The 27,140-nt window shown below is 41.2% G+C and overlaps 1 protein-coding gene across 3 annotated transcripts in view; it reads left to right on the top strand.

The window, feature by feature from the left end:
* PNPLA7 (patatin-like phospholipase domain containing 7) overlaps nucleotides 1-27,140 on the top strand; it is a 130,184-nt gene that overhangs the window by 44,973 nt on the left and 58,071 nt on the right. For all 3 annotated transcript variants that reach the window (XM_010571050.1, XM_010571048.1, XM_010571049.1), the window contains 3 exons: nucleotides 7,254-7,367; nucleotides 20,276-20,336; nucleotides 23,296-23,445. In XM_010571050.1, the coding sequence (XP_010569352.1) occupies nucleotides 7,254-7,367; nucleotides 20,276-20,336; nucleotides 23,296-23,445 (325 nt within the window). The remainder of the gene's footprint in view (nucleotides 1-7,253; nucleotides 7,368-20,275; nucleotides 20,337-23,295; nucleotides 23,446-27,140) is intronic.

Here is a 27,140-nt window from a genome sequence, read left to right as displayed (position 1 = left end):
TCTTTTCCAACCTAAATGATTCTATGATTCTATGCTCTGTTATCTCTTCTTCCACTGTTGAAGTTCAGGTAAGAGGAGCATGCTGCATGCCTGTAAGTGGCATTGCACTTGCAGATACTCTTCAGACAACCTGGATAAATTTGATGGATTTGTTGTGGTTTGTGTATGTGTTGTTCAGATAGCTTTTTGGTATGGTTTTTGGTGGTGTTTTGACTGTAATGTTGGATTAGGGGAGCAAAACGTGCATGCAACTTCTCATCTTTTTTATAGCCACATGTAGGTAGGACTGTTATCAGTTCCCTTCCCCAGCTATAATCTTTCCCTTTTCTGTCCCTTAATGATGTTCACTGCTGCAACAGGACTGTCACTGCACTGCTACAAAACGCAGGCTGAGTCCTTTTGGGAGAACCTGTAGCATGACTGCCACTGCCTTAATTACAAAAGGTAGCAAGCTCAGTCTTGTTTAATTTTTACATATATTTTATACCTATACTTACACATACACAAATATAGATATACAAAGAAAGACTCGCATGTATGAGTGTGTGTATATGTATGTAAGTCTTTTATGTTTTTATATATGTATATATATGCATATACATATATATATTAAAAAAAAGAGAGGGAGGTTTGGATTCTTTCTGCACAGCTGAAGTGCTGGATGTCCTCAGTCACGGGGTTAACTTGGCACATGAAAGATTGCAGAAGGTGGTTGTTAGAACAACTTTCAAGAGTACATGATGTACTGCATTCATCCGCTGGCACTGCTCCCACAAATAGCATCGATTTGCAGCTTGTCTGGTTGCTCTTCCCACTCATTCATTGCTTCCAGCAGTGTCTTCTCCTTTGTCCTTTTCTGATACAAACAAGTTAATGTTTCAGATACTTCCGAACTGATGGCTGGAGGAAACACCTTTGAGAATTAGCATCCTTTGCTGCTTCAGGTGCAAATGAGCTGACGAAGGGTCTGAGGGCAGCTTGTTTAAACGAGGAAAAAAAAATTGTTCCGTGTAGTGTTTGGTAGCTCTTCATGTAACATTGATTATGTTACATCGCTGTCTTCAGTTGCTTGCAGCAGCATCATCTCCTGTCCTTGTCTAGCAAAAACACTGCTGTGAAAATCCACGTGTGTGCCTGTTTTGTGCCTGTGCTGTTCCAGTGCTTGTGTTGGCCATTGAGATATGGGTGTGCCACCTGGTACTTGTGCATCTGACTTGTTGCCTATTCCTTTTCATGAGCCTCCTAAACTATCAGCAGATGTCAGTGTTGATATTTCTTCTTCTTATGCCTCCACGGGTGCCTCTACGCTTCCTTGCATAGTGTATTTCATCCCTGTCCCTTGTGTTTCCCACTGTCTTGTGATGGTCCTTGCCCAGTGCCTTTGGGTGAGCAGTTGGTTTTGCGTAGCACTTGGCATGGTTCAGGATGGATGTGTAAGGAGAGAGCGAGGAGACAGTTTTGGCAGATGGACCTGTGGGACATTTGTCTTTTCAGTGGGGAGCTGGGGTGTCTGTGCAGGGTGTGCGCACTGGCAGCGGCACCACAGTTGTGCTGGGAAGCGTCTGTCTGAAATGCTGCACCCCACACAGGATAGTCAAAGTCCCCCTCCCTTGATGTTGCTGGTAGAAGCTACGCTTGTGTTGCTGAGAAGAAAATGCCTTTTTACTATTTTTGTTTTAGAGTTCTCACTTTGTTTTGTTAGGCGTGATGCTACTTTCATTGAAGCACGACTGGATGTGTCCTGACTGATCTCCCTGGCACGCTCTTTTGTTAAGAGGGTGCGTGTTTGTGGGCTGCTGGGTCTTGCCAAAGTGTCTTGTGTCAGCATGAAAACTTGAAGCCTACAAGTATGAGGCTAATTGACAGGTGGCGATTGTGGCTTCACAAATGAAGATTTAAAAGATGAAGAGTTTAAGTTACATAATTTAATAATCCTTGGGGTCCTAACCTGCTTCCCAGGGTCTTGTTGTAAGTGATGCTTTTGTTTCTGTGGCTGTTCCTCCCTCTTACTGCATCATGTCCAGGGGGTGGCAGTGCAAGGGCTGAAATGCAGGGTACCCTTCATGTGGAAAGATTACTGCTTCTTGTGAGCTGGTAGCAAGGAAAAGATTGATATGGGAGAAGGAAATATGATGTATGAGAGAATAAAAGATTCTTGGGTGGAGTACTAGCCATAATGAAGAGAAACTGAAAGCAGTATATTACAAAATGGATGGGAAGGGAATGCACAGGAAGAGCCACAAGAGTGTATAAATGTGCTACTGGTTGAAGGTTGGTGAGAATGGACCTGTGACTATAAACATGGTCCTGTTGACTTCCATTGCTCATTTGGACTGGACCTGTCTACTCTTGCACTAGACATGCTTGAAAACTCACTTGAAAAGAAATAATCTACACAAGAAACTATTTTCAAATTTTTTGCATTTTACTATTTGCTGACTATTAGAAAAGTCACCCAGTCATTTGTCAAAGTGAGGCTGAATTTGTACGGAGCAGCAACATTTTATTGCCAGCAGATAGACTAACATAAAACAGCCCCAGTTCTGGTCAAGTCCTCCATGAAGTCTCAGAGATGCTCTAAGCATGAGAATAGCTGTGCTTATTGCACTGGGGCTATGCACACACTTAAAATTAAGCAAATATTCAAAGTGCTTTGTTGGATGTAGCTCAAAAAGGAATTTGGAGTAATTAGACCAACTTGCAGAAGACAACACTTGCTAGTTTTTACTTTCCAACTGTGTAATTTGGAAAGCTGTAAGAAGAACTGTCAGGGATGACTGTTGAAAATGAAGTCAAAAGAGGTCATGAGAATATAAATTGCTTTTCCCCCTCCTTTTAAAAGATTTACAATAGCACTTTTTCTTTGTAAAGAACTTGGAAGCCAGGGTTGTGAATCATGTGCATTGTATGTGGTGGATGCATCATACATGATTTTTGTCACTATTCTAATACTGAACTAAGAGAAGATACCAGAAACCTAGCTGTCAGAATTAACCGAAACAGTAAAAAGAGCAAAGTACTATTTATAGTTGGGTTTAGGGGTTTGTTATTTGTTTGTTTTGGGTTTTTGTTTTTTTTTTTTTATTTATTTTTGTTGGTGTTAGGAACAATGAACTGCAACAGTGCAGGAGGGATCATCATCTACGGTAATATTCATGATCAGTTACAAGAACCACAGAGTATATAACACTCTAAATTGAGATGTGCTCCTTGATGCAAATTCTTACAGCATTTGAGGCATTGCTTCATGCAGCTCTTAGAGGAAACGGAAGTAAAGGCAGTAATGGATGGACAGATTCTTGAGGGTGTGATGGATGGAGGTAGGGAGGAGATGTTGATGCTTGCTGTAAATGAGGAGCCAAAGGGTAGACCTTGGAGACAGGTGAGGAATGAATGGAACGTTTAGCATTTTTTCATGGCTGCTAAAATAAGGCATAGCAGTTGGATTTCAAAGAGCGATGGATTTCAAAGTGGAAATAGCACTATAATGTACATTTGCTGAGCTTACAACATGAAGGAAGAGTGAACAACACTAGATAACAAGATGGCAAAGAGAAGAATAGCCAGTCCAGATAGAGCAGGAGAGGTGATGGGCTCAAGCATTCGGTGAACTCTAGGAAAACTGGAGGGTGGCTTGAGAGAGAGAGGAAGAGCAAGGATGGCATATGGGTGAATTAAAAATGGAAAAAGACCAGAAATGGGCAGTGAGGCAGAACTTGTTTAGAGGCTTGTTACTAAGGAGAAGGAATGGATGTTATGGGAGAAGAACCAGAGGTGTACTATTGCCTCAAGCAGAATATATCGTGTTGACTTGAATTTGAAAAGAAGTGGGAAAGAGTCCACTGATTCTTTCTTGCACTGGAGCAAAAGTTGTAGCTGTGTTCATGCTGGGTAAATGATGATAATGGTAGTCTGGGAAGGAGCTCAAAAGAGAGCCTTGGATGATTATATATACAAATATATGCTGCCTCCCAGTCAGGTTGAATAAGGTTTGGAAAATAATAATAATACTATTTCTTGAAATGTTTGTTTATTAATGTTATTATGGAGGTGTCTTTGTGGTGTTTGCTGCAGCCGTGGTGGGTGATCAAAATGTTAAATGTCTTTTTTATGACCAAGGGAATAATCTTACGGGGTTGATCTTCTGATCGCAGGTGGGTCTTACTCATATTAAAGTTCAAGCTAGATCTCTAAGTCTTGTAGTATTTACAAACCTGGAAAAATAAGAAAACTTGTTCAAAAGGTTCACTGGCCAGAAGAGCCCAAGGATTTGAACGTGGCTTAAGACTGAAATGATTTTAAGTACTCATGTTGCATGAAACTTCTTTTCTTTCTAAATAAGAAGAAAAAAGTCTGAGTAGATGATATCTCAAATGGTTTATTAAGAATAAATACAAAGAAGAAAAGTATAATTTACAGGGGAGAACTACACCTCAATGTTAGACTATGTGTTTGATGTCCAAAAAAAAGTGAGAACAGCCAAATACCTGTTTGATTTGGCAGATTCCCATGTGCAGAAAATCTAAAACTGGTGCAAAGAAGGCTTTATAAGCACAGAGTGTAAAGAGGGGAGAGGTGAGAATGTAGTGAAGGTTGAGAATAATTCTGCAGATGGTCCAAATGTTGAATAAGAGCCCTCTCACTTCCGGTGAAGAGGAAGTATTTTATTAACAGTTTGGAATAACTAATAAAAATGGAGATTGGGAACTGAGATGATAATATCCAAGTGGAAAGCAAAATTTCAGTTTCTTGGTATACAGTGTCTGGGACCCAGATATTTTCCATGCTAGAATACCAGGGTGTATTTGCATGAAAATATTGAAGCTAATAGCAAGACTTACATAGTACCTGCATGTAAGAGTAATACAAGATCCAATTTCTGTAATCTGTTGGGAATTACATTCAACAAATTCCCTGCAATTGCAGGGGTCTGTAACACTGGTGGTGTTGCAAATGCCACTTGCTCCAGAGATTTGAATGGCTCCTTGTGGAGGAGGTTTGACAAAGGTCTTCATCTCCTCTCTGATTAGAAACAATTAGACAAGACACAACAATTAGAACAATTAGAAAAGACAAAGTCACAGTTGGGGGAGAAAAAAAAAAACCCTGAGGCTTTGTTTTAAAGTTAAAATTTAATTCCCTTTTTTACAAATCCCATCTTTTCTGAAAGACTTGTGAGCCCTTTGGAGCACAGTTAATTTTATGCACTCATATATCACAAAAAGAGTAGAAAAGGATGTTAGACACTTTGAGGGTTTTTCTTCTTTATAGAAATTAAACTCAATTGGGTGATGACTGGCTGAGAGGAAAGGTTTTATTTTAACAATTGAAACTCTTAACCTGCTTTCAGGATAAGGAAGCTAAATTATGGAGCCAAAAACTGTGATAAAAAGCTGGTAATAGGGGAGAGAGATAAACAGAAGATGTTATACAACCATTTGGGGAACCTCAAGGGGACTTGTTTCTCCATAAATGTGTGTACAAAGATGGCATGACCTTTTTTTCCCCTTCTATATGATTAGTTTAAAATGTGATTACATAACAAAACATCCCTGGTATCTGAATAAAAAACAAAGGCTAGGTCTTGCAAAACGTAGTGACTTTAAATTTACTTGTGCAGTTTTTCATGCATAGCAGTTGGTGTTGATTAAACTCTTCTGCACTAGCTAGAGTTAATATTAGCAGGCTGATCTCAGCTTTCTGGACTAACTGCAAGTTTTTGAGATCTAGATGTGCTGGCTGTCTGAATTGTCCATTTTGTGCACATGTTGTCTTCCAGGAATGCACTCGTGTTGAAAGTGGGGTCATGGAGTTGCACGTTTTAAATTAATTTTCTTCTACTGTGGGCAGAAGTACATGCCTTGCAGAGCTTAGCCATTGTACAGGGCATTATACACATTGCATTAACTTTTTGTGTGTCTGATCCCCTAGTTCTGTAATGAAAGCATTGCTTGTGTTGGAATTTGCTGTAAACATAGGCTTTGGAACAAATTCTGAAAAAAAACACAACCCAAATCAAACAAACAGAAAAAGCCATCAAACCCCCCAACCCAAACCGAACAATTATAAGCTGATAGATTATTTGTTTCTTTTTCTACTGGAAAACTTAAAATGAAAAGTCATGTTCACTTTTATTCTGTCTGTGAATTGCAGTTAGTGAGGAATTTTTTTGTTTGTGTTTTAACCTTAGTAATTACAGCTACTACAGTGACAACCATTTTTTTCGAAACAACTGATCTATGGATTTTAAACCCAGTAAACATTGCCTGTTGCTAAAATTGCAAAACTGAACACCAGGCTGTTTCTAAGCAATTAAATGTTGTAGCTCACGCCTGAGCTCTGAATGATGCCATCTCGCCTGGCAGGCTATCTCATTAAGCGTGTGAAGATATTTCACTAGGGAATTTGATTTCTGCATTTCAGAACAAAATAAGAGCTGGTAGTGGGTCCACGCTCTGCAGATGGTGCAGTTGGGGATTCGGGGAACAGCTGCATTTTGCAGAGTAGGCTTTTAGAACTTGGTTTTGTTTATATTGTGTCAGCTTCTCCCTGTAAAGGAGAGTATCTCTGTATTAATTTTTATTGCATGATCATTTTCTTCTTTAAACTTCTACTCTCAATAAAATAAATGTTTCTAGGTGAAATAATGGGGCACTATTCAGGTAGGTGTGTACTGTCACGTTTTCCTGTTTACGTAGCACAGATACACATGCATACGTAAAAAAAACCAACACTCAGACCAACACAACAACAACGGGAAAAGCAAAGCTCACTTCTGGCCAAAATGTGCTAATTTGCTCCTCGTCCCTTTCTTTCATTTTTAGGAAGTCTTGATTATTTCAAGGTTGTCAGTATTCAGCTTCTGAAAGTAAAATGAAAGTAATTTCAGGGTAGCATTGAGGAAAGAAGAAAGAGTAGTTTTGCAAAAGCTCAGGCAAAACTTTCTCTTGTGATGCTGTCTGTCTGCTGCTATGGGTTCTAGTTCTATGAAAACCTGCAACTGTCTGATAGCAGAGTGTGTGCCTGAGATATTTGGATTAAATAGATGCTAATACTTCTTGCAGATGGATGTGCCTTCAGCAAACTCCCTCTGTGAGCACTCTTGGGGGAAAACAGCATTCTGTTTTGAATGTGTGTAAGCAACAAGTATGACAGTCCGGTTCTTGGGAATTGTTCATTTTCTTCATCCTGACATTTGATTTTTGCAACATGTTGTGAATTATCTTTAATGTTTTCGCTATATACTCTTTCAGGTAGAGGCATTAACCCGTCAACCTAGAGCCACAACAGTACATGCAGTCAGAGATTCAGAACTTGCCAAACTCCCAGAAGGAGCATTGACATCTATCAAACGCAAATTCCCCCAGGTAAGAAAATGAAAAGTATTTTCTGTCTATCTCAAAAGATGTCTGAGGAGCTAAACCTCTCCATTAGCACCAAGTCCTCTGGGTTTTTTTTGTATGATTGATTCATACTGAGAATACATTTTGCTCTCTTTGTCTGCCTGATCTGATCTATACCAGACTTTGACCAGCTTCTCTTTCTTTATCTTCTAATCAATTTTAGCATGTTTTATTGCAGGGCTGTTTTGTGTATCTGGAAGAAGTCCATGTTAAATGTGGGACATGCATATTTAGCAAAGTGGAAATCACTTAGTGCTATTGATAGTAAATGAAAGTTTGACTTCTAAAATCATTTAAAAATGTTGTTATTCATTTGTCTTGCTCACTGGGACCCAAAGTGAGCACTTGGTTATATGTGCCTTTATTTCCAGAGCATTGGTATTTGGGGGTTGGTTTTCCTCTTCCTTGCATTTTAGGCTGCCAATCCTCATTCTGCAACTGCCAGATCTGTCTGTGTCCTGAAGACTCTGATTGCTCCCTTTGAATCCATCAAATCATCCATCATCTTTAATTCACTTGACATTATACCTCTCTCCTGCAAATCTGGAGACTGACGGACTTGAAATTTAATTCTTTTGTCCCTAAGTGCATGAGGGACATTATACTAAGCACTAGCCTTGAAGGAAATTGTTTAATCCTGTTACTTCAAATTATTTCTGATTTTTCTTTTTGCTGCCTTTAAGACATATACTTTTTTACCAGATTTTGTAAAAAAAAACCTGCAAAAGTAATGAACCGAATTAAAATACTTGTATTCTTTTGCTTTCCTAGGACCCATAATAACTTTTTAATTTTTTTTTTAACTGTAGAATATGAAGCCTGTATTCATGCATTCTCATGTTTCAAAAACTGTGGGGGTTTGTCTGTATTATTGCTAGGATAATTACATCATTGCAGTAAGTGTTCAGAAGTTATGTCAGTGAAAAATAGTCTTCCTGGTTTCCCTGTAAGCATTATTTTTGCTTAAGAGTTTCTGAACTTCTATTGTGGGTTGTTAAGGCACTCCTGTTCTTTAGATTTCTCTTGAATAGTTCTCAGAGTCTGTTCTTCTCTATTTAATGTAACAGATTTCCTGCCCAGATTTATGAACTGGTAGCAGTGTGCAACTTCTGTTCATAACTAGCCACAAACTGGGTACCAACAGCACAGCATCCTGTCTTAAGTTGCCCGTTTAAATATCATTCTCCTTGTGACTGATCAGACGTTAGTAAATGAGCCAGGTGGAATTTAAAACCACCTTTCTCCTTACATAGGAATGATTTTAAAAGTTACTAGTAGACATTTAAACTGTAAATTACCAGTAAGCACTAAACATTTAGCACTTAGTAATGCCTTGAATGCTGATCTGTGCAAAGGCTGTGTTCTAATTCTGCTGTTTTGTCTGGGGCAAGAATTTATTTCAGTGTCTCTTTTTTTCTCTCTTCTCTTTTCCTATTCTATCAGTTGGCAGAGTTGTTTTCCCCTGAGGCGTGCTCTCTGTGGAGGTGTCCATCTTTTTGCATTGCAGTTAAAGTTGAGCCTGAGTGTTACATTTATAGTACAATTCAAAACACTTATTTGTAATAGAATTCAAATGTCTTCCCATGTCTACAGAGTGCAGCCTATCAGCCTCAAATTCCTGACCTTTCTGAATATGGAATTAGTTTTCTCTAGACTTGCATGTAGTTTGGCTAATTAGTTGCAATGAAACAAAATGCTAAAACAGATCTTTTCAGGAAATGTGTTGCAAAAAAGGCTGTTAGAAAAACACATTCTTGCTGCTGTTTGAGATCTCCAAATTCTAAATAGATGCGAAACTGGCATCAAAAATGTGAGAACTTACATTTTTAATATTGGATTATTTTAGAACAAGCATTCAAAATAGAAAGAGGAGTGTAAGGTAGACTTTAAGTAGGTGATTTAGGTGGTTAATGCCTTCAGACTGTCTTAAGAAGCTAACATAAAATATTTTTTTTATATGATCTCAAAGTTCTTGTGTCTTCTCTTTTTGTCTGTTAGGTCCATCAGATAAGAGAGGAAGGACAGAAGTGAGAGGGAATTGAAGTGATGGAGGAAAACAATAGGGTAGAAAGTTTGAAGTCAAGTAGAAAACTTTAAAGAAGTATACTGGAGAGAAGTTTTTGAGCTGGAAACTAATAAATTGCATACAAAAAGGGTCTGTGTAGCTGTTTCTTAGAAAAAGAATCCAGACATTAGAGGATCAAAAGCTGACCATGCCTGAACAACCTCATGCAGCTGTGGAAAAAAAATAACTATGTTAACAGAATACTTTTTGGAGTGAAAAGATCCTTGCATTTTCCCTGATATTGGAAAAGCTTCAGTACCAGCCTGTGGCAGCACATTTGAAGGAACAGGCAGACCAAATGAAGAAAGTCTAGAGGACAAAAAGGTGACTGACTGGTGTTTAGAAATATTTACCTATAAAGGCAAAAAGAGTGTGAAAGGTTAAGGGAAGACATGGTAGCTATTTTCAAATGTATGAAGTTGTCTTCTGATAGAAAAGGCATAAGCTACTTGCCATACTGGAACAGAGCAAATGGTAGTGTACTGAAATTGCAGCAGCTGGATATTAAGAAAAAGCTGATTCTACTCCCTAGAAAGGCTAAAAGATTGTTACTTGTTTTTATAACCTCTTAAAAAATTATGTTTGAGGTAGTGCTTAGTGCTGAGCAGAGGGATGGGCCAAATTAATTCCCTCTGTCCTATTTTCTCTCCTGTTATTCTAGTGGAGTGATTTATACACAGGATTTATGATGTGGTTTTTCCCCATCCAACCAGAAGTAATAAAGTAATGAACAGATAGCAGGTGCAATAGTTTTGAAAGAATTGACTAGGTAGCAAGAGCTAGCTTGTGATTCAGCAGTGTGGTGGAGGGTTTCCCTCTTAGTCCTCTGCAAATTATAAAACTGTCTTTTAGAGGGGAAAAAAATAAAAAGCAACTCTGGCCTCTGCCAAACACATGCTCCCCTAATGACTGGTAAGGTTAAGTTAACCTGAGTCTCACTTGGTGGAATAGCGATCAAACATCGGTGCTTGTCCCCTGAGTCAGGTGAAATGCACCCTTAGTTCAGAGGAATCCCACACCAGGGAGAATTGCTTTTGTTTTGGTGTTCCTCTTGGCAGCCTCTGTAGAGCCTAAAGAATGTGTATCTTAACCAAGATACTAAGCCAAGATCTAAGCCAAGAACTGGCCAGCTCCTGAGACTGAATTACCCTTTCAATTAAGTTACCCTGGAGTTTGCGGTGGGTTGACCCTGGCTGAATGCCAGGTGCCCACCAAAGCCGTTCTATCACTCCCCCCTCCTCAGCTGGACAGGGGAGAGAAAATATAACACAGGGCTTGTGGGTTGAGATAAGGACAGGAGAGATCACTCACCAATTACTGTTTCAGGCAAAACAGACTCAACTTGGGGAAAATTAACTCAATTTATTACCAATCAACCAGAGTAGGGTAATGAGAAATAAAACCAAATCTCAGAACACCTTCCCTCCACCCCTCCCTTCTTCCTGGGCACAACTTCACTCCCGGATTCTCTACCTACCCCTCCAGCGGTGCAGGGGGACGGGGAATGGGGTTTACAGTCAGTTCATCACACATTATTTCTGCCACTTCATCCTCCTCAGGGGCAGGACTCATCACACTCTTCCCCTGCTCCAGCGTGGGGTCCTTCCCACGGGAGACAGTCCTCCACGAACTTCTCCAACGTGGGTCCTTCCCACAGGCTGCAGTTCTTCACGAACTGCTCCAGCATGGGTCCGTTCCACAGCGTGCAGTCCTTCAGGAGCACACTGCTCCAGCGTGGGTCCCCCATGGGGTCACAAGTCCTGCCAGAAAACCTGCTCTGTGGGCTCCTCTCTCCACGGATCTGCAGGTCCTGCCAGGAACCTGCTCCAGCACAGGCTTCCCACAGGGTCACAGCCTCCTTCAGGATCCCACCTGCTCCAGCGTGGGGTCCTCCATTTGCTGCAGGTGGATATCTGCTGCACTGTGGACCTCCATGGGCAGCAGGGGGACAACCTGCCTCACCATGGTCTTCCTCATGGGCTGCAGGGGAATCTCTGCTCTGGCACCTGGAGCATCTCCTCCCCCTCCTTCTTCACTGACCTTGGTGTCCACAGGGTTGTTTCTCTTACATGTTCTTATGCCTCTCTCCGGCTGCTGTTTCTGTCTGTCCCACACCTTTTTTTTCCTTCTTAAATATGTTATCACAGAGGCGTTACCACTATCGTTGATTGGCTCGGCCTTGGCCAGTGGTGGGTCCGTCTTAGAGCTGGCTGGTATTGGCTCTGTTGGACACAGGGGAAGCTTCCAGCAGCTTCTCACAGAAGCCACCCCTGTAACCCCTCCACTACCAAAACCTTGCCACACAAAGCCAATACGGAGTTTTAACTATTTCCTGTCAAGGGTGAAGAACCCTTTAATTCTAGGATTTAGTGGAGGGACTTCATCTGCCTACTTTTCACCAGTCATGATGTGTTTGTAGATGATCCTGAAAGGGTTCCAACTCTGCAATGCACTGTAAGGAAGTATTACCTGATGGGTAAGAAAATTGTAAACATGGGTGGTGCTTGCCAATGAGAACAATGTGAAATGAGGGCAATCATGCTCTATTAGTCCGTACAGTAATTCAAGTTCCTTGAGCTGTGATGTACAATCTGGAAAAATGGCACAGCTGATCCTTGGGGAAGCACTGTATGCTTGGTCTCTGTTTTGTCTTCTGCTCGGGGCATCTGCTTTGGTTCCATCAGGGACAGGATACTGATCTGCTGGGGTCTTTGGTGTGACCCACTATAGCTCCTGTTATTCCAAAGGATGAAACAGATGGTGAGCACAGGGAATCTAATCTCAGTTGTAAGTAACAGCCAAAATTTCAGAGTACATGCCCAGAAATGACAGATGTTGACTTCTAGATCCTGCTTAGTGTGTAGAAGTCAAATCTACGTCTTCTAGCTTCTCAGGAAAGCATCCCAACCTTGAATCACTCTGGATATGGCATCCTAGACATTCCCATTTGAAAGTTGTCCACCGTGCAAAACTTCTTTGTTTTGTTGGGGCTCATGCCTGAGGGCTACAGCTTGCCAGGATAGCCATTAGGGCACTCAGCCAGTGAGAGCATTTGCTCCTGTGACAGTCTTGGTGCTTGCTTCTGGTGCTGCTTGAAGCTTTTCAGTGTTGCAGGAGTGAAAGGGAATTGATTCTTTCTATTTTCATCACTGCCTTCAGTTCTGAAAAGTAGGACAGAGAATCGGCTCACGATTTTTGGCACCACAAAGCAGTTTCGAAGCAGTAGTGAGAGCGCAGAATCTGTGAACAGATTACAAAGATGTTCCAACATCAGTGTATAACTTGGATCACGTTTCATAGATTATCTTTGCCTCTACTGAGCTGAGATTGTTTTTATAATTCTAACTTGAAATTTAGACCTGCTGTAGCTGATGGAAATTGCACTGAGAAATTGCTTAGGAGCTGGGGGGAGTGACTGTAAGACAACCTTCTGCATGCTAGAAAATACAGAGGTTTTTCTCCATCTTTCTTTTAATTCTCTGAGTCTGCCCTTGGGGTTTAAGTATGTTCAGAACCCATCATCCATCTTGAACACTGAGTCCTGCTATCTTTGTATGGGTATTTTAACCAGAGCTTTTCTGCACTGGATGGAGCCTTCCCTAGGTTATCTGCCTTACAAAGTGAGTTCAGTAATGTGCCCTCTTTTCAAAACGCTTCCCTCAGGCATTGTATATATTGTGCATCATATTATTTAAGCTTGATGTGGCACTGTGGAATAAGTCAGGAGAGGCCATGCTTCTAGATTTTTCTGTATTTGTTCTCATGGCCCATTAAAATAAGTTTTCCTTGACCGTAGGAGAAGTGGATGAGAAAAGGAGAGAAGAAGAATATTCAGGGGAAGCATGGTCACTGACTGTAGCTGCCTGACATGAGACAGGCAGGAGTGAGCGCTTAGTCATAGCAGTGATGTGACAATGACATTTTTCTTCAAGACACAATTGATCACAAGTGTTAGAAGCTCAAACAGCCCCAGGATAAAGCTTCAGTTCTTCTGTAGGCTTTAGCGGCATTTGTAAAGGTGCCAGAAACTGTTGTGAGTGAGCATTTAAGACTTGCTTTGTCAGGGTGGTTCTCAAACCATCGGAAGTTTTAATCAGAGACCCCTTGCTAAGCTCCCTGATTCTGTGACAGTGTTCTATCTGATCTGAGGCCATGTAAAGCTTCAATAACACCATGTTTTTATTCAAGTTGAGGATCTAATTTACCTTTCCTCCTCCCTTGTCCCTCAAACAAACCCTTAAGAAAGCTGGTAGAGGAAAAATCTCAGCTCCTGGTAAGAGCTCCACAGAAATGAACCTGCTATTATGTGAATTTGCATAGCTAAAATGGCCGTTATTACTATTTTACCTCAACGTAGAATAGAAAACCTTTGGCAGCCCTGTTTTCCATGCTAGCTTATTCACGTTGGGTCTCAGTGTGGTAGAAAGCCCTTTTATGTGTCCTTTAACTAAATCACATATGTATGTGAAGGTCTATAACACCCTGCTATGAAGGCACCAATAAATTGTTATTTAACATATTTAATTTAAAGGTGGCCTACAGGATGACTGATTTGAAGTTTTAAAGGCTTAACTACTAAGTATCTTATTTTTAAACTTCAAAGTCACCAGAGAAAGTCCTTAGCTCACCTGCAAGCCATCTAGTTCACTGCGAGAATACTGGGGTTTTTTTGGATCTGGGTGATGGTAGAGGATCCTCTAGAGAGGATCAGAACAGACTTGGAAAGAAAACCACATTCAGATTTGTAGGGCTATATATCTGTTTGTTGTACAGGATCAAAACTGGCATGCCAGGCTTGTTCCTGGCTTACTTTAGCCAAGGCTGGTTTCCTAAAACAGGAACCTGCAAGAAGACAACACTGACAGGAGATGGTACTGCCCTTCCTAGGGACTGGCCCTTTGCTTTCTTGCATAGGAGCTTTGTTGCTTAGATTTAAAATAGCATACAATTAAACCTGAACCCTAGTGCAGCGTGGAACAGAGTTGATGAATGTATCTTTTAGGTTTTTGTTTTGTTGTTATGTATGTTTTGTTCTTATATGTGTTTCTCCTGTTTTAAAAAAAAAAAAAAAGGATTTGTACTACTTAGTACCTTTTACATCAGTTAGTTCTTACTGTGAATTTGGATATTGGTGTAGATTTTGTGAAGTTTTCCCATGATTTCTCTAAATCAGTTTTGTTGAAAGTTAGCTAAGATGGGAGGAAGCTTTGTTTGGTACCATCGTTATCTATTAGCAGAATGTCAATTTGCCAGGCAATCCGTACGATTCACAGAATGAAATAAATATCTGTAAGAAAGTATTTTACAGCTGAATTCTCATGAAAATCACTTTCAAAAGGGCTTATTGTAAAGCAACTCTTAAGTTTCACAGTTGAATACGAACAAAAGCTTTAACTAGAACCCAGCCTTGGAAGATTGGCTAGCTGTGGGTAATAGGTTGAAATATTTAAAAGGATTATAAGAATACAACACTGCAGAGTGACCATAACCACTTGGAGTGGGAATTACAGTAGCTGTGAAGCAAGTGGTGCTCAGGATAACATCTAAGATGCCAGATGGATGGAGTAGTCAGCTCTGTGTTTGCACCATCACTAGCGGGTGATGTAGAGCTGTAATACTGCCTGGCCTCATAGCTGAAGGACACTTGTTTTGAAACTGGAATTAGTCATCCTAAAGTAGGCAAATACAGTCCCCTTGGGAATGTGTTTAGTCCTTGACCTGCAATGCAGAGGCTGCAGGTCTGTTGAGCAATTTAACATTCATTAAGCAGAGGGAAGATTAATGGTTTTTCAGAGCCTTCTCTGTAGCAGATGCAGAAACAGACTTTCATGTTCAATATGAGGGTGCTGGGGGGATTGGAGGCTGCTAAGAGAGCTTGAGTGGGTCTTACTGGGGATGGAGCTGATTTAGAAACAGCCAGGAAGACATGTTTCTAGATAGATGAAGTGGTAAGTGGTTAAGCAGGGTCAGAGAGGTGGAACTGTGCTGAGGAAAGTGCTCTCTAACACCATTTGAGAAAAAACAGGTTAACGAGTATTTCTGCACTGCACAGAAGTGTTCTGGTGAGTTAATCTGAAAAGGTGAGTAGGTGGCAGGAGGAACAACACTTTATTTCCCTTACAAAATGTGCGTGTCAGCTGAATGTCCTGCTCTGGGGCAGGTGTTATGAATTTACACTTGCAGTAGTGTCTGCAAGATCAGGAAAGGTTTTGGGGCTTTTGGAGAATGGTACTGATGTACCTGGAATCTTGAGTAGCTTCTGAGATGGAGATATATTCAGTTTTTTAGACCTGTAAGGTCAGTTTTCTTCCTTCTGGCCTGAAAAAAGTTTTTTTACATAAGCTCAGGAGAGTGGATTTTTGTTTGCTTTGGGGATTTTTTGAAAGCTGACTCAGTCATCTTTATGACCCAAGCAGGCTCCATGGCTCTAGAGTCCAGACTTGTGCTGTGAGACCCTATAGATGTATATTCAGGTTGCTGGCAAAGCCTTGTGACCTTTCTGCATCATTTCACAGCTTGAGACGGTAGCAGCGGGTAGGAAAGTGTGCTCCTTGTCCCAAGGATGAGTTTAACCTGCAGCGTGGCAATTTTAACAGTGTAGCTGTCGTGGTTCCAGCCCAGCCGGTAACAAAGGACCACGCGGCCGCTCTCTCACTCCTCCCGCCCCCGCCGGTGGGACAGGGGGGAGACGGAGGAGAGAAAAGAAAAAAAAACCTGGAACCTCGAGGGTTGAGATAAAGGCAGTTTACTGGAACAACACAAAGAAATTACAACAACAACGACGGTACTAATGAACGAGTATACAAAAAGAGTGATGCACAGTGCAACTGCTCACCACCCGGGACCCGACGCTCTGCCACTTCCCCCACCGAAAGTTGAGCCCACCCCCCGGCCCCCATATATATACTGAGCATGATGTCCCATGGTATGGAATAGCTCCTTGGCTAGTTCAGGTCAGCTGCCCCAGCTATGCCCCCCACCTCCCAGGTTCCTGTAAAAATGAACTCTATCCCAGCTGAACCCAGGACAGTAGCTCTGTTCATGGCTGGCCTTACAACAGAAGTGCCTAATCGATGTCTCTGCTTCTCATTATTGGTTGAAGTGATTAACTAACTGAGCAGGATCTGCTCACTGCTAGCACAGTTTCTAATCGGGAGGAATGATAAATTCAATTTCCTCACAAACTAAAACAAGTTTGGCTCTATCCCTAGTACAAGGGATCAAAAAGTTGCATTTACTTTGCAGGCAATTAACGATTCTTGCCTAATTTAGAAACCTCCTGTTGTTCTCAGATAAGTCTGGACTCCCAACTCGCTGTCTTTTGGCAGTGCAGATTTTTCTTCAAACCTCAAATCTGAACTGCCTGATTCTGTGCCAGCAGATCGGGCTGCAACTCGGTCTCTTTGAAGAGTGGGGTGTGTGTTTGTAGGGCTGGGTGGATGGGTGCTAGAAGAGACTGTAAAATCCAGAATGTGCCATAGGGATGAGCACACCAGACACTTCCGACTGTGCTGTGAAGGCTGTCTAGCCCTGGGTGATGGTGACACCATGGAAGTGAGACAATTTTGCATGTACAGATGTCTGGGAAGTGCTCTGTGCTCTTCTGGCACCATGCTTGGGAAAGACTGGTGTTCACATGGGAGAGCGGGTAGAAGTCTTGCCTACTTTTGGGAAAACAGTACCCAGTCTGTCACTGGCTCAGCTGTGCTGGGGGCAGTGCTGGAGGCTGTATGGCACACCACACCTCTGGAGTATTGAAAACTCAGTGTTTCTTCCAGGTCAGTCCGGTTTTCCCAGCAGTGCTGCCAGAGTTCCTGCCCCCCCCCCCAACCCTCACTGCCAATTCCCAGAGCTTTTCCTACAAAACACAGCTTAATAGGTAGGGTGGGAGTAAGTGACTGCTGAATCACTGCCCACCGAGGTACCTGCCTGCCAGTGCCCTGTTACCTGTATTTCTCCTGCCTCCATCTCCTCCAGGCATGCTTGGAATAACTCTGTTTTCCTTCAATCCCTGTCCAAGACCTCCTAGCTCAAGGGCTAATTTCTGCTTGATTCCTCCTCCCCTCCCCAAGCTAAACCAGCCTCCTCCGTGACACCCCAGGTCCTCTCCCAGGTGCCCTGGCTTCCTTGTTATAGTCTCTTGGGCTGCATTGAGCTGTGCTGCTCCTTCTTGTGCCCTTTTACTGGAGGGACTAGAATAAAGGTGCTTGGAAACCTGAAGGACGATATTTTTTTTTTGTCTGTTGGTTTTGAATTCTCCCTAGTTGTACTGAATTTGGTGAGAGCTGCTTTGGCTGCCCTGCCCAGTAATGGGTGTAGGTCGATCATTGAAGGTTGGGTCTGTTGTCAATGGAGAGATGTGATTTATATTGACTTCCCCCTCAGACAGATGGACAAGTCTCTTTTAAAGGAAAACATTGCCTTTTTGTCAAAGAAAATTTAGTGTATGTAATATAAAACTCCAAGGACGTTTCAGGCCAGTTCTTAGCTCCGATCACAAATTGATGTTCCTTTGATGTTGCCATGACTGCGACAGAGTGACTCATCCCGTTATGGTTAGCAATTTGCTTGTCTTACAAAGTCACTGGGGAAATAATTTTTCCATATCTATACATACCAAGGCTGTAAAGTTTGCTCTAGCAAACAAGGCAAATAATATTTCCTGGTAATAGGAGCAGCCAACTGGAAAATGAGACCAATAGGTTCTGTTCTTAGTTCTGTCATTAACCATGGACGTTTTCTTTACCTTAGCTGGAGCTCTCCTTAGCTGTCTATAAAGCAGAAGAAGTTATAAATACAGGAGATTGTTTTAGTAAGTAATTAAAATTCTGACGTTTGAAGTGGTTCAGAAGTGTAAAATGTTCATAACGCCTTCCAAAACTGCTTAAGGGAAGTCCTAGTGTGCAGATACAGGTGGTTAGGTGAATGCATGTGAGCTGGGTATAGCGAACGCTCTCGAGAGGCAGGTTATTTCCCTTAGAAAGGGCAATCAGTCTCATAATTTTTATTAAGAATTTATTCTTTCTCTCCCTGCTCCCCATAGTTGGGGCAGATTTCTGTAGCTGCACCCAGCGCCATTTATTGAATCCCAGAACCACAGATCTTGGTGGTGTTAAAGTGGTAACGAGTTTGCTGGGTGGCTGGGTGATCGTCAGCTCTTGTTATATTTTGGACAAATGGAAGCATTTAGATCCTGTCTGAGATTCCAGGATGAGGAAGGAGGCTGAGAGCTTACCTGCTGTCAGGAGGTGCCGTCGTTCCACCATCGCTCATTAGTGGCAGGGTCATGCTGCATCGGTGCTTATAGCGAAATGGGTATGGACAATGTGTGTCTGCTCTTGGTGCAAATACGAGAAACTTCAAAGAAGTTGATCTTGGATCACTGAGGAGATGTTGATGTGGTGTTTTTAGGAACTTGCAGTTATGGCTATGGGACAGAAATTACTGAAATAACTTTGTTTAGGTCTTACTCCTTGCTCTACTGTAAGTCACACTGTGTTGGAAGCTACCTGTTTGCTCTTCTCCCTTCCTCCTACAGATGCTTAAAAAATATTGGTGCTTATTAAAGCTATGGAGTTTCATAGTCTAGGGCAATTTATTGGGTTTTTGTTGTTTGTTTGTTTGTTTTAAAAGCAGGATATACAAGTGATTCTGATGGTCATGCTGACCTGTCTTGATGCTTACATGGTGTTTTATTTGAAAAAATGCATCCTGAAGTGCCTGTTATTATGGGAATAGTGTGTCTGTCTTTGTGCAAAGTCCAAGGTAGCCATTTGCTGCTGCTTGTTTAGCTTGTTAAGAGTTTGGAGAACTTCTGTTGTGGTGGGTTTTGACTTTTTTATGTCCTCCTGAAGGTTAGAGTTATTTTGACCTTGAATTATTTGTCTGGGAGAGAGTATCTAATGATTGCTCTATTAACTCTTAATGCATTTAAATATCTCTTTTCCTTATTTGGTAAAACATTTGCACATAGCTTTTGCAGAATAAATGATGCATTTTCCAAGTCTGTCACTCCTTGGTATTGCAATTATTAGTCTTCTGCTACACCACTTGTTGGGAATTATTGATTGTTAATGTTGGAGATAAGCTTGTCAGTTTTCAGATATGCTTGGCTATTTGAATATTGAGTTTTATTGATGTAAGTCCTGTTGGGAAAAAAAGCTTGGAAAAAAAATCTGTCCCTTCAAAGGTACCACACAAACATGATTTGAGGGGGAAAGCAATTTCTTGGTTTGTTCTGTTTCTGCAGGTGTTTAAAGTGTGCATTTATCCCTTTTATTCAAGGTGTCTTAAATTGGTTACTGTAAACTAATTCACAGGGGGTCAGATGGAAGTAAGATTGTGTGTGGGATCTGTTTGAGTACAGACTTGAACCTTTTTGAGCCTTTAGTACCTATAGAAGGTGGAGGTGTGCAACAGCCACAGAATAGTTAGAGTAACTTAGAGGTGCAAGCACACTGCAGAGAGAAATTAGGAGAACTGAAAATGCAATTTGACATGTTTCCCAAAATAACTGGTTTTGTTCTTTTGTTCCCAAAGCAAATTAAATACTGCCTTTTTTGGTTTTGTTTTGGTTTCTTGTTTTTCCAGATTAGAGTAAAATAAAGTGAAAGAAATCAAGACAAATGATTGGTCACCATACGTTACAGCCAGGAAAGAAGCTATGGTTATAAAACCTTGTCTTTGTATCGTTCAACCTGAGATAACATCTTACAAAAGTTTGCAAGTATCCATTTAGAGGCACTGTTTCTAGTACATTCTGCCTGAATGTTTGTTTCTTTTCTTTTTCTTTCTCTCCCATTGCTAGGTTGTGACTAGACTTATTCACTTGCTGGGTGAGAAGATTCTTGGCAGTCTTCAGCAGGGAGGTAAGACTCATTCCTGGACTACTCCCATTGATGCTGGTGCTTCCTTGGAGCTAGATTTACATCGTTAAATCTGGAAACAGAAAGCACATACTTGAAGAGAGAATTTGTCGCTAAATATTTTAGCTGTTGTCACAATTGAATGGTGATTTTATTATATATATGTGTACAAATTTTTTTTTTGGCAGAGCATGGTTAATTAAGTGTGGGAATGGCATGATTTGCAATTGAGATGATAGAAAATTACTGCTGCATATGTGCAGTGAAATTTCCTTGAAATTTCTTGGAAGAGAGGAGCTCAAAGGGAGCATTGGAAATAGCAGCTGTAATAGACTTGAATCAGATAGTCATGCTGAGTGGCATCTGCATGTAGACTGATTTAATATGTCTGTATTTGCATTATCTTAATGAATTGTCTGAGAGCAAATGGTCAGCTATGGATTGGTTCTTAAGCTTTGTGGATGTGGCACAGGCAAAACAAAGCATATTTACTGACTGAAGTGAGGAAATTTTCCAAATTTTCTTGAGCAGCTTTTAAAAGAAAGCAGATGCACATTAACTACTGAGGGTGTTGTGGGATTCTTTGCTGTTGTGGGTGGTTTGGGCTTTGTTTGGTTGGGTTTTTTTAATTACTTTTATTGCTGTTTTTGCAACATTCCAAGGAGACTGAGAATGAGGTAGCCAACTCTCATGTTTTGGAACAGTCCTGGGGAGTGAATCTCAAAGTCCACTCTTTCCTTACATGCTCATCTTTCTGTACACAATCAGTTGTGTACAAATCTCTAATGATAATTGTACTTAAACTTTTGTGCATGCTGAAATGCCTTTGTGGCCTACGGCAGAGTCCACACTGCTTGGGAAATAGGGCAATATGCGATCTGGATCAAAGGGGAGGAAAATTAGTGACAGTGATAGGAGTTCAATCAGAGAATCACCATTGAAGTTCTGAGGAGGGAAGGACTGGTGGAGATGGAGTTGAGCGGTGATGTGTAACTTGTTTGAACCTACAAATAGCTACTTGAAGATTGCCAAAAAGAGTGGAAAATCTGTTTAATGTTCTGTGCAGAGCTATTTTAGAAGACTTAAAATGAATAACTCAGTTGCTGAATATATTTGAAAAAAGTTTATCTGGTATTTCTTTGTGTCCTGCAGTGTACTGTTGATCTTGCATATAGACTTTGAATGAGTTTTCATATGGTATATCAAGTACTTCTGTATGTCCATCTCAAGAATTCATCTTAATGGTGCATCTTAGGCCTTTGCTGGGTGAAATGAGATAAGCAGGATGTTAAATCCTAACTTAGATGACAGTAAGTTTATCGTGTACTTAGAGCTGAGTTGATAGGCATTAGCAGCAAAGTAAGGTTGTCTGAGAAGGCTTAGTTAAAGAGAAAAGAATTAGTATCAAAATAAAAAGAACAGTTTGGAGAACACCCTTATCATTGATCTTTTCCTGTTCTAAGCTATCTAGGAAGATCTTAATCTTTGTCACATGCATCAGGTACTTCTGTCTAAAAATGCTTTCCTCTGCCTGTACTCTTTGTTCTTACTCAGCTTACCATGTTATATTGGAGATACTTCCACAGTTACTTTGTGGCTACTATAGAGGTTCCATATTTTATATTAATACTCCTAAGCACATATCTCTAAAGCTCCACATTTTCCCATCTTGCAGAGAAGTGAAAATAGGTGGAGATACACATTCCCTATAGGAACTTTTTTTTGTTGAAAACAGGTATCTATTTCCATGATCGGGAATACCATAAAAAGTGAATGTTAATTTTTGGAATATTTTGATACTGACAACAGGTTTTGGGGTTTTGTTACTTCAGCTCATTCCTCTTGTAGGCTAAATCAATGCCTGTTCCAAAGTTGTGGCTGTTCCAAGTGATTCAAAATGCCTTTTTTTTTCCTTTCTCTTAACAGGTTAGGTAAATGCACATTGTATTTAACTTGTTTCTGGCATCCAGATATTTTTAACATTGCCTGACTTTTACCCACGCATGCTGTGTCAGCAGCCAAAGATGGTGGAAATTGAATCACAGAATCATAGAATCGTTTAGGTTGGAAGAGACCTTTAAGATCATCAAGTCCAACTGTTAACCCAGCACTGCCAAGTCCACCACTAAACCATGGCCCTAAGCAGCACATCTACATGTCTTTTAAATACCTCCAGGGATGGTGACTCAACCACTTCCCTGGGCAGCCTGTTCCAATGCTTGGCAGCCCTTTCAGTGAAGGAATTTTTCCTCATATCCAATCTAAACCTCCCCTGGCGCAACTTGAGGACATTTCCTCTTGTCCTATCGCTTGTTACTTGGGAGAAGAGACTGAGCCCCACCTCGCTACAACCTCCTTTCAGGCAGTTGTAGAGAGCAATAAGGTCTCCCCTCAGCCTCCTTTTCTCCAGGCTAAACAAGCCCAGTTGCCTCAGCTGCTCCTCATAAGACTTGTTCTCTAGACCCTTCACCAGCTTCGCTTGCCCTTCTTTGGACACGCTCCAGCACCTCAATGCCTTTGTTTTAGTCTTTCAGTATTTGAGGTGCAGCCTCACCAGTGCTGAGTACAGGGGGATGATCACTGCCCTAGTCCTGCTGGCCAAACTATTTGTGATATAAGCCAGGATGCTATTGGCCTTCTTGGCCACCTGGGCACACTGCTGGCTCATCTTCAGCTGGCTGTTGACCAACACTCCAGGTCCTTTCCTGCCAGGCAGCTTTGCAGCCACTCTTCCCCAAGCCTGTAGCGTTGCACGGGTCTCTTGTGACCCACCCATTGATCTTCATCCTCTTACGAATGATATATGTGGGAAGTCTTTCCTTTCATGTGATACAGAGGATGTTACATTTATCTTAGGTTAAGCAATTCAGTGACACTTCCCTTGCTGCCTGACAGTTGAAAACAATAAAATGACACCTAGCTTTCTGGGTTGGCTGATGGCAAGTTTTTTCTTTTCAAACAGGTCATCCTCTTGGATTACACAGCTCGAGTAGCAAGTGGGATGCCGGAAATCCTGCCAGCAATCTCTCCACAGTAGCAATTATGCCAGTGTCTGAAGAGGTGCCACTTACGGCTTTTACTCTGGAGCTCAAGCATGCTCTCAGTGCTGTGGGTAAGAAGTGTTTACATGTTACTGCATTACAGGAAATAAATGCTTCTTATCTATTTAGAGAGGTATGGCCAGGTACCTGGCATTAGTCAAAGGTGGATTCATGCTCTGTTGGGGGGGTAGCAGGACAGCAGTGCTCAGGATCAGCCTTTTTTATGACCTCTTGCTTCTCTGTCCTCATCCCTAATGTGCATTTAATTTTAGTGGAAAACTTTGTGGCCTTAGTGACTCAGAAATATTAGCCAATCTGTCTGGCCTCTCGCCTTGGCTGCCATCAGCGCTCCTCAGGCTGCAGGCACGCCAGTGGACAAACCTCACCACCAGTGGACAAACCCCACCACCAGTGCACTGTTCCCACAGTGCCTGTCTGAGAATGTGTGTCTTTTGTGTGAGAGTCTTTCAGGCTTCCTCAGTTGTACAGCTTCATCCAGCAAAGAATTTATTATGCAGTTTTCTTTTGTTGAGGTAGTGCAGTGAGTGGTAAGCACAAGACTTGATGGAAGAGGCTTGTGGAGCAGATCCAGGTTGGCACTGGAAGTCCAAACTTAAGTCTTAAATCATTGTCCTGTTTGTTGCCAGCTTGTCTGTTTCATGCTCACAAACCCATGTATTCAGTTCACAGTTGAGTCATTAATTACTTTATCCACGGGTGAAGTTGTGTGTGCAAGTTCCAGTTGCTCACAAAACCATGTAGTTAATTCACAATTCAGTTCACGCTCGGTACTACAGTTTGACATTTCCTGAACATCCTCTTCTCATCCTCATACACTATCACAGATCTCTTGAGTAAATCTCCTGTAGTCCTTTGATGAACTGCTAGTCTGCTATCTCATGGCTTATTATTTTGAAAAGTACAAGTTACGTGATGCTTGAGGTATAACCACTTACATTTACTAGTTATTTCCTTTTTGACCTTAAGGGTATCTGGAGCTGGCAGTTTTATTCTGCTTAAAAAATCTTCTAGGCGAGCAGGCACAGGAAAAAGCTGTTGACTCTTGTCCTGGTTTCAGCTGGGGTAGAGTTAATTTTCTTCCTAGTAGCTGGTATAGTGTTATGTTTTGGATTTAGTATGAGAAGAATGTTGGTAATACACTGATGTTTTCAGTTGTTGCCAAGTCGTGTTTATACCAAGTCAAGGATTTCTCAGCTTCTCATGCCCAGCCAGCCAGAAGGCTGGAGGGGCACAAGAAGTTGGGAGGGGACACATCCAGGACAGCTGACCCAAACTGGCCAAAGGGATATTCCATACCATGTGATGTCATGCCCAGTATATAAACTGGGGGGAGTTGGTGTGGGGGGGCAATCGCTGCTCAGGAACTAACTGGGCATCGGTCAGTGAGTAATTGTATTGTGCATCACTTTCTTGAGTTATATTTCACCCTTTTTGTTTTATCTTCCTTTTCTCATTACTATGGTGATGATTATTATATTTTTTATTTCAATTATTAAACTGTTCTTATCTCAACCCACAAGTTTTACTTACTTACACCGGGGGTGGGACGGGGGGAGGAGTGAGCGAGCGGCTGTGTGGTGCTAGTTGCTGACTGGGGCTAAACCACAACAATGTTTGAACTCTTCAACCTTTTGAAATATGAATTTGTGTGCAGCTTATGGTGGAGATGTGTTACAGTGGGAAGTAATTTGTGGGCGTTTGAAGATTCCTCTTATTTTGAGATGGCAGAAAAATTTTACATCTATAACGGAGCACAGATCTCAGCCGTAGCTATATTGCTAATGGGTACTTCTTATGGATTGTTGCCAGCTTGTTTTGATGTGTGACAGCACTAGGAGCCTGTAAATAAAACAAACAGAAACTTAAGTATAAGTGGATGGACTATTGACTATAAAAATAACCATTCTAGTTGAAAGCAACTAGAATGCGACAAACAAGGGGTTTTGTTATGATCGCTTGGCCTTTCCTCATTCACCTTTCTTTTTTCTTTTCTTTTCTTTTCCTAAACTGACGTCTGTGTAGTGCTTGGCAGCTATAGATGGCACTATACAACCTTGGCATCTGAAGTTCTTGCCAAAATGGAGCAGACGGCTGCAGTGGGAAGAGGAAAGTGTTGTGTGAAAACACAGCTAGCCATATGGTTCAAAACACAGCTGGTAGACCAAGCTCTCTGGCCTTGATAGCCTCTGTTCGTCAGGTCACCTTATTGCTTATCCAGTCCAACAATGCTCTGAGACAGTGGTTAACCTTCTGCCAAGGCTTTACTGTGCGTGTTTACATACTGTGCAGAGTTGAGGTTTTTTTCATGCAGGCTGTGTGGTGGTTTTTTTATTTTTTATTTTTTTTTATTTAGCAGAAGCAGCATTCTCTTTCTTTCTCTCTCTTTTTTTTTTTTTTGTAGCTTTTGCTTTTTCTCCTTTTGTATTTTCTCCTTTATACTATGGCTATAAATTGTTTGGGTATTCCTTATTGGTGTGTGACAAAGTGCTGTGAGCAATGTGCCAGATGGTGCTTGGCTATAATGAAAGGGGCTGGTTTTTGGAATCATTTTTCTTCTGACTTCTTGCATCAAAAAATGAAATGAGTAGTAAAGTCTGTGTTGTGAAGCAAAATTTCAGTTTATTTTTGAATTGTCTTGGTATTTACCTGGCCATTAGAACTGTGTCCATTTTACATGTGGGGGAATTGAAATGTTATGTGAAAAGATTTTCATTAGGGCTTTGGTAAGCAGCTGGTGTATTGGAGCTTCGTGCTTCTGCCACCCGAGTGCTTACCTGCTTCTAACTTTCAAATTGGCTAATTAGCACTTGGGGTTTGGGTATGAATTGCAGTTAGACCGTAAACATGTTTATGGAAATAAGAGGTGTTATTTAATATGCTTGAGAAGGCTTAATTGAAAGTCTTTCTCTTAAGGAAGTCTCTTTCAGTGCGTATGTTCCTAATTTTTTAAAATAGGGGGTTTTGCTGTGTAGATTTGCTGTTATTAGCATATTTTTGTTGTTTAATCTTTTGTATTTTCTTGAACCAACTTTTTAAAATTGTAAATTGTAATCAACTGTTGCCATTTAACACTTAACATTTGATCCATATTGTTTCATTGCTCTGGGCTTGAAATATGTTCCAGAGCAGTGGAAGGTAGCCTTGGTATGTGGGGTGAAAGCAGTTGTTTTTAGCTTTTTTTTTTTTTTGCAACTTAATATATTATTTTAGAAAATTCTTTACTCTTCTTGTTAATATCAACTTAAATGAATATTGCAGTGATGCCTCAAATCCCCTTGCTGCAGGTTGGAGACAAGAGTATAGAAGAAATTAGGAGGATGCAGGCAGTAATACCGAGATCACTGCAAGGATCCATCATGAGGTATCAGCTACTGCAGTTCTTGGGAGGCACCTGCCCTTGCTGCAGGCTGACCCTCATCCTGGTGAGAGTGGTTGGGATGCAGGCTGGGTTGTAACACAACCTGCAAAATTAGATGAGAGGATGGGTTCTCTTTCCTGCAACCAGCATTAAGAAGGCTATTGGCAGTGCTGTGAGTTGGAGCTGGTTGCAGGTTAATCTATTTAACAGGATTTTTTCTCTTGGTAATTTTTAACTGCTTCTATCTTATTAAAGGAGTATAAAAATAATGACAAATAGAATACCTTAGTCTGACAGTGGAAGCTTCATAACGCCATGAATTAATATATACTGTCCAGAAGAATTAAGTATTCAGAATCGCTACCCCTCCCCCCAACACCCCCCCCA

This window comes from Haliaeetus leucocephalus, unplaced genomic scaffold (assembly GCF_000737465.1).
Source record: "Haliaeetus leucocephalus isolate CR32 unplaced genomic scaffold, Haliaeetus_leucocephalus-4.0 Scaffold306, whole genome shotgun sequence".
Lineage (NCBI taxonomy): Eukaryota > Metazoa > Chordata > Aves > Accipitriformes > Accipitridae > Haliaeetus > Haliaeetus leucocephalus.
The sequence above is the reverse complement of the archived record's forward strand: the minus strand, read 5'-3'. Positions and strand labels throughout refer to the sequence as shown.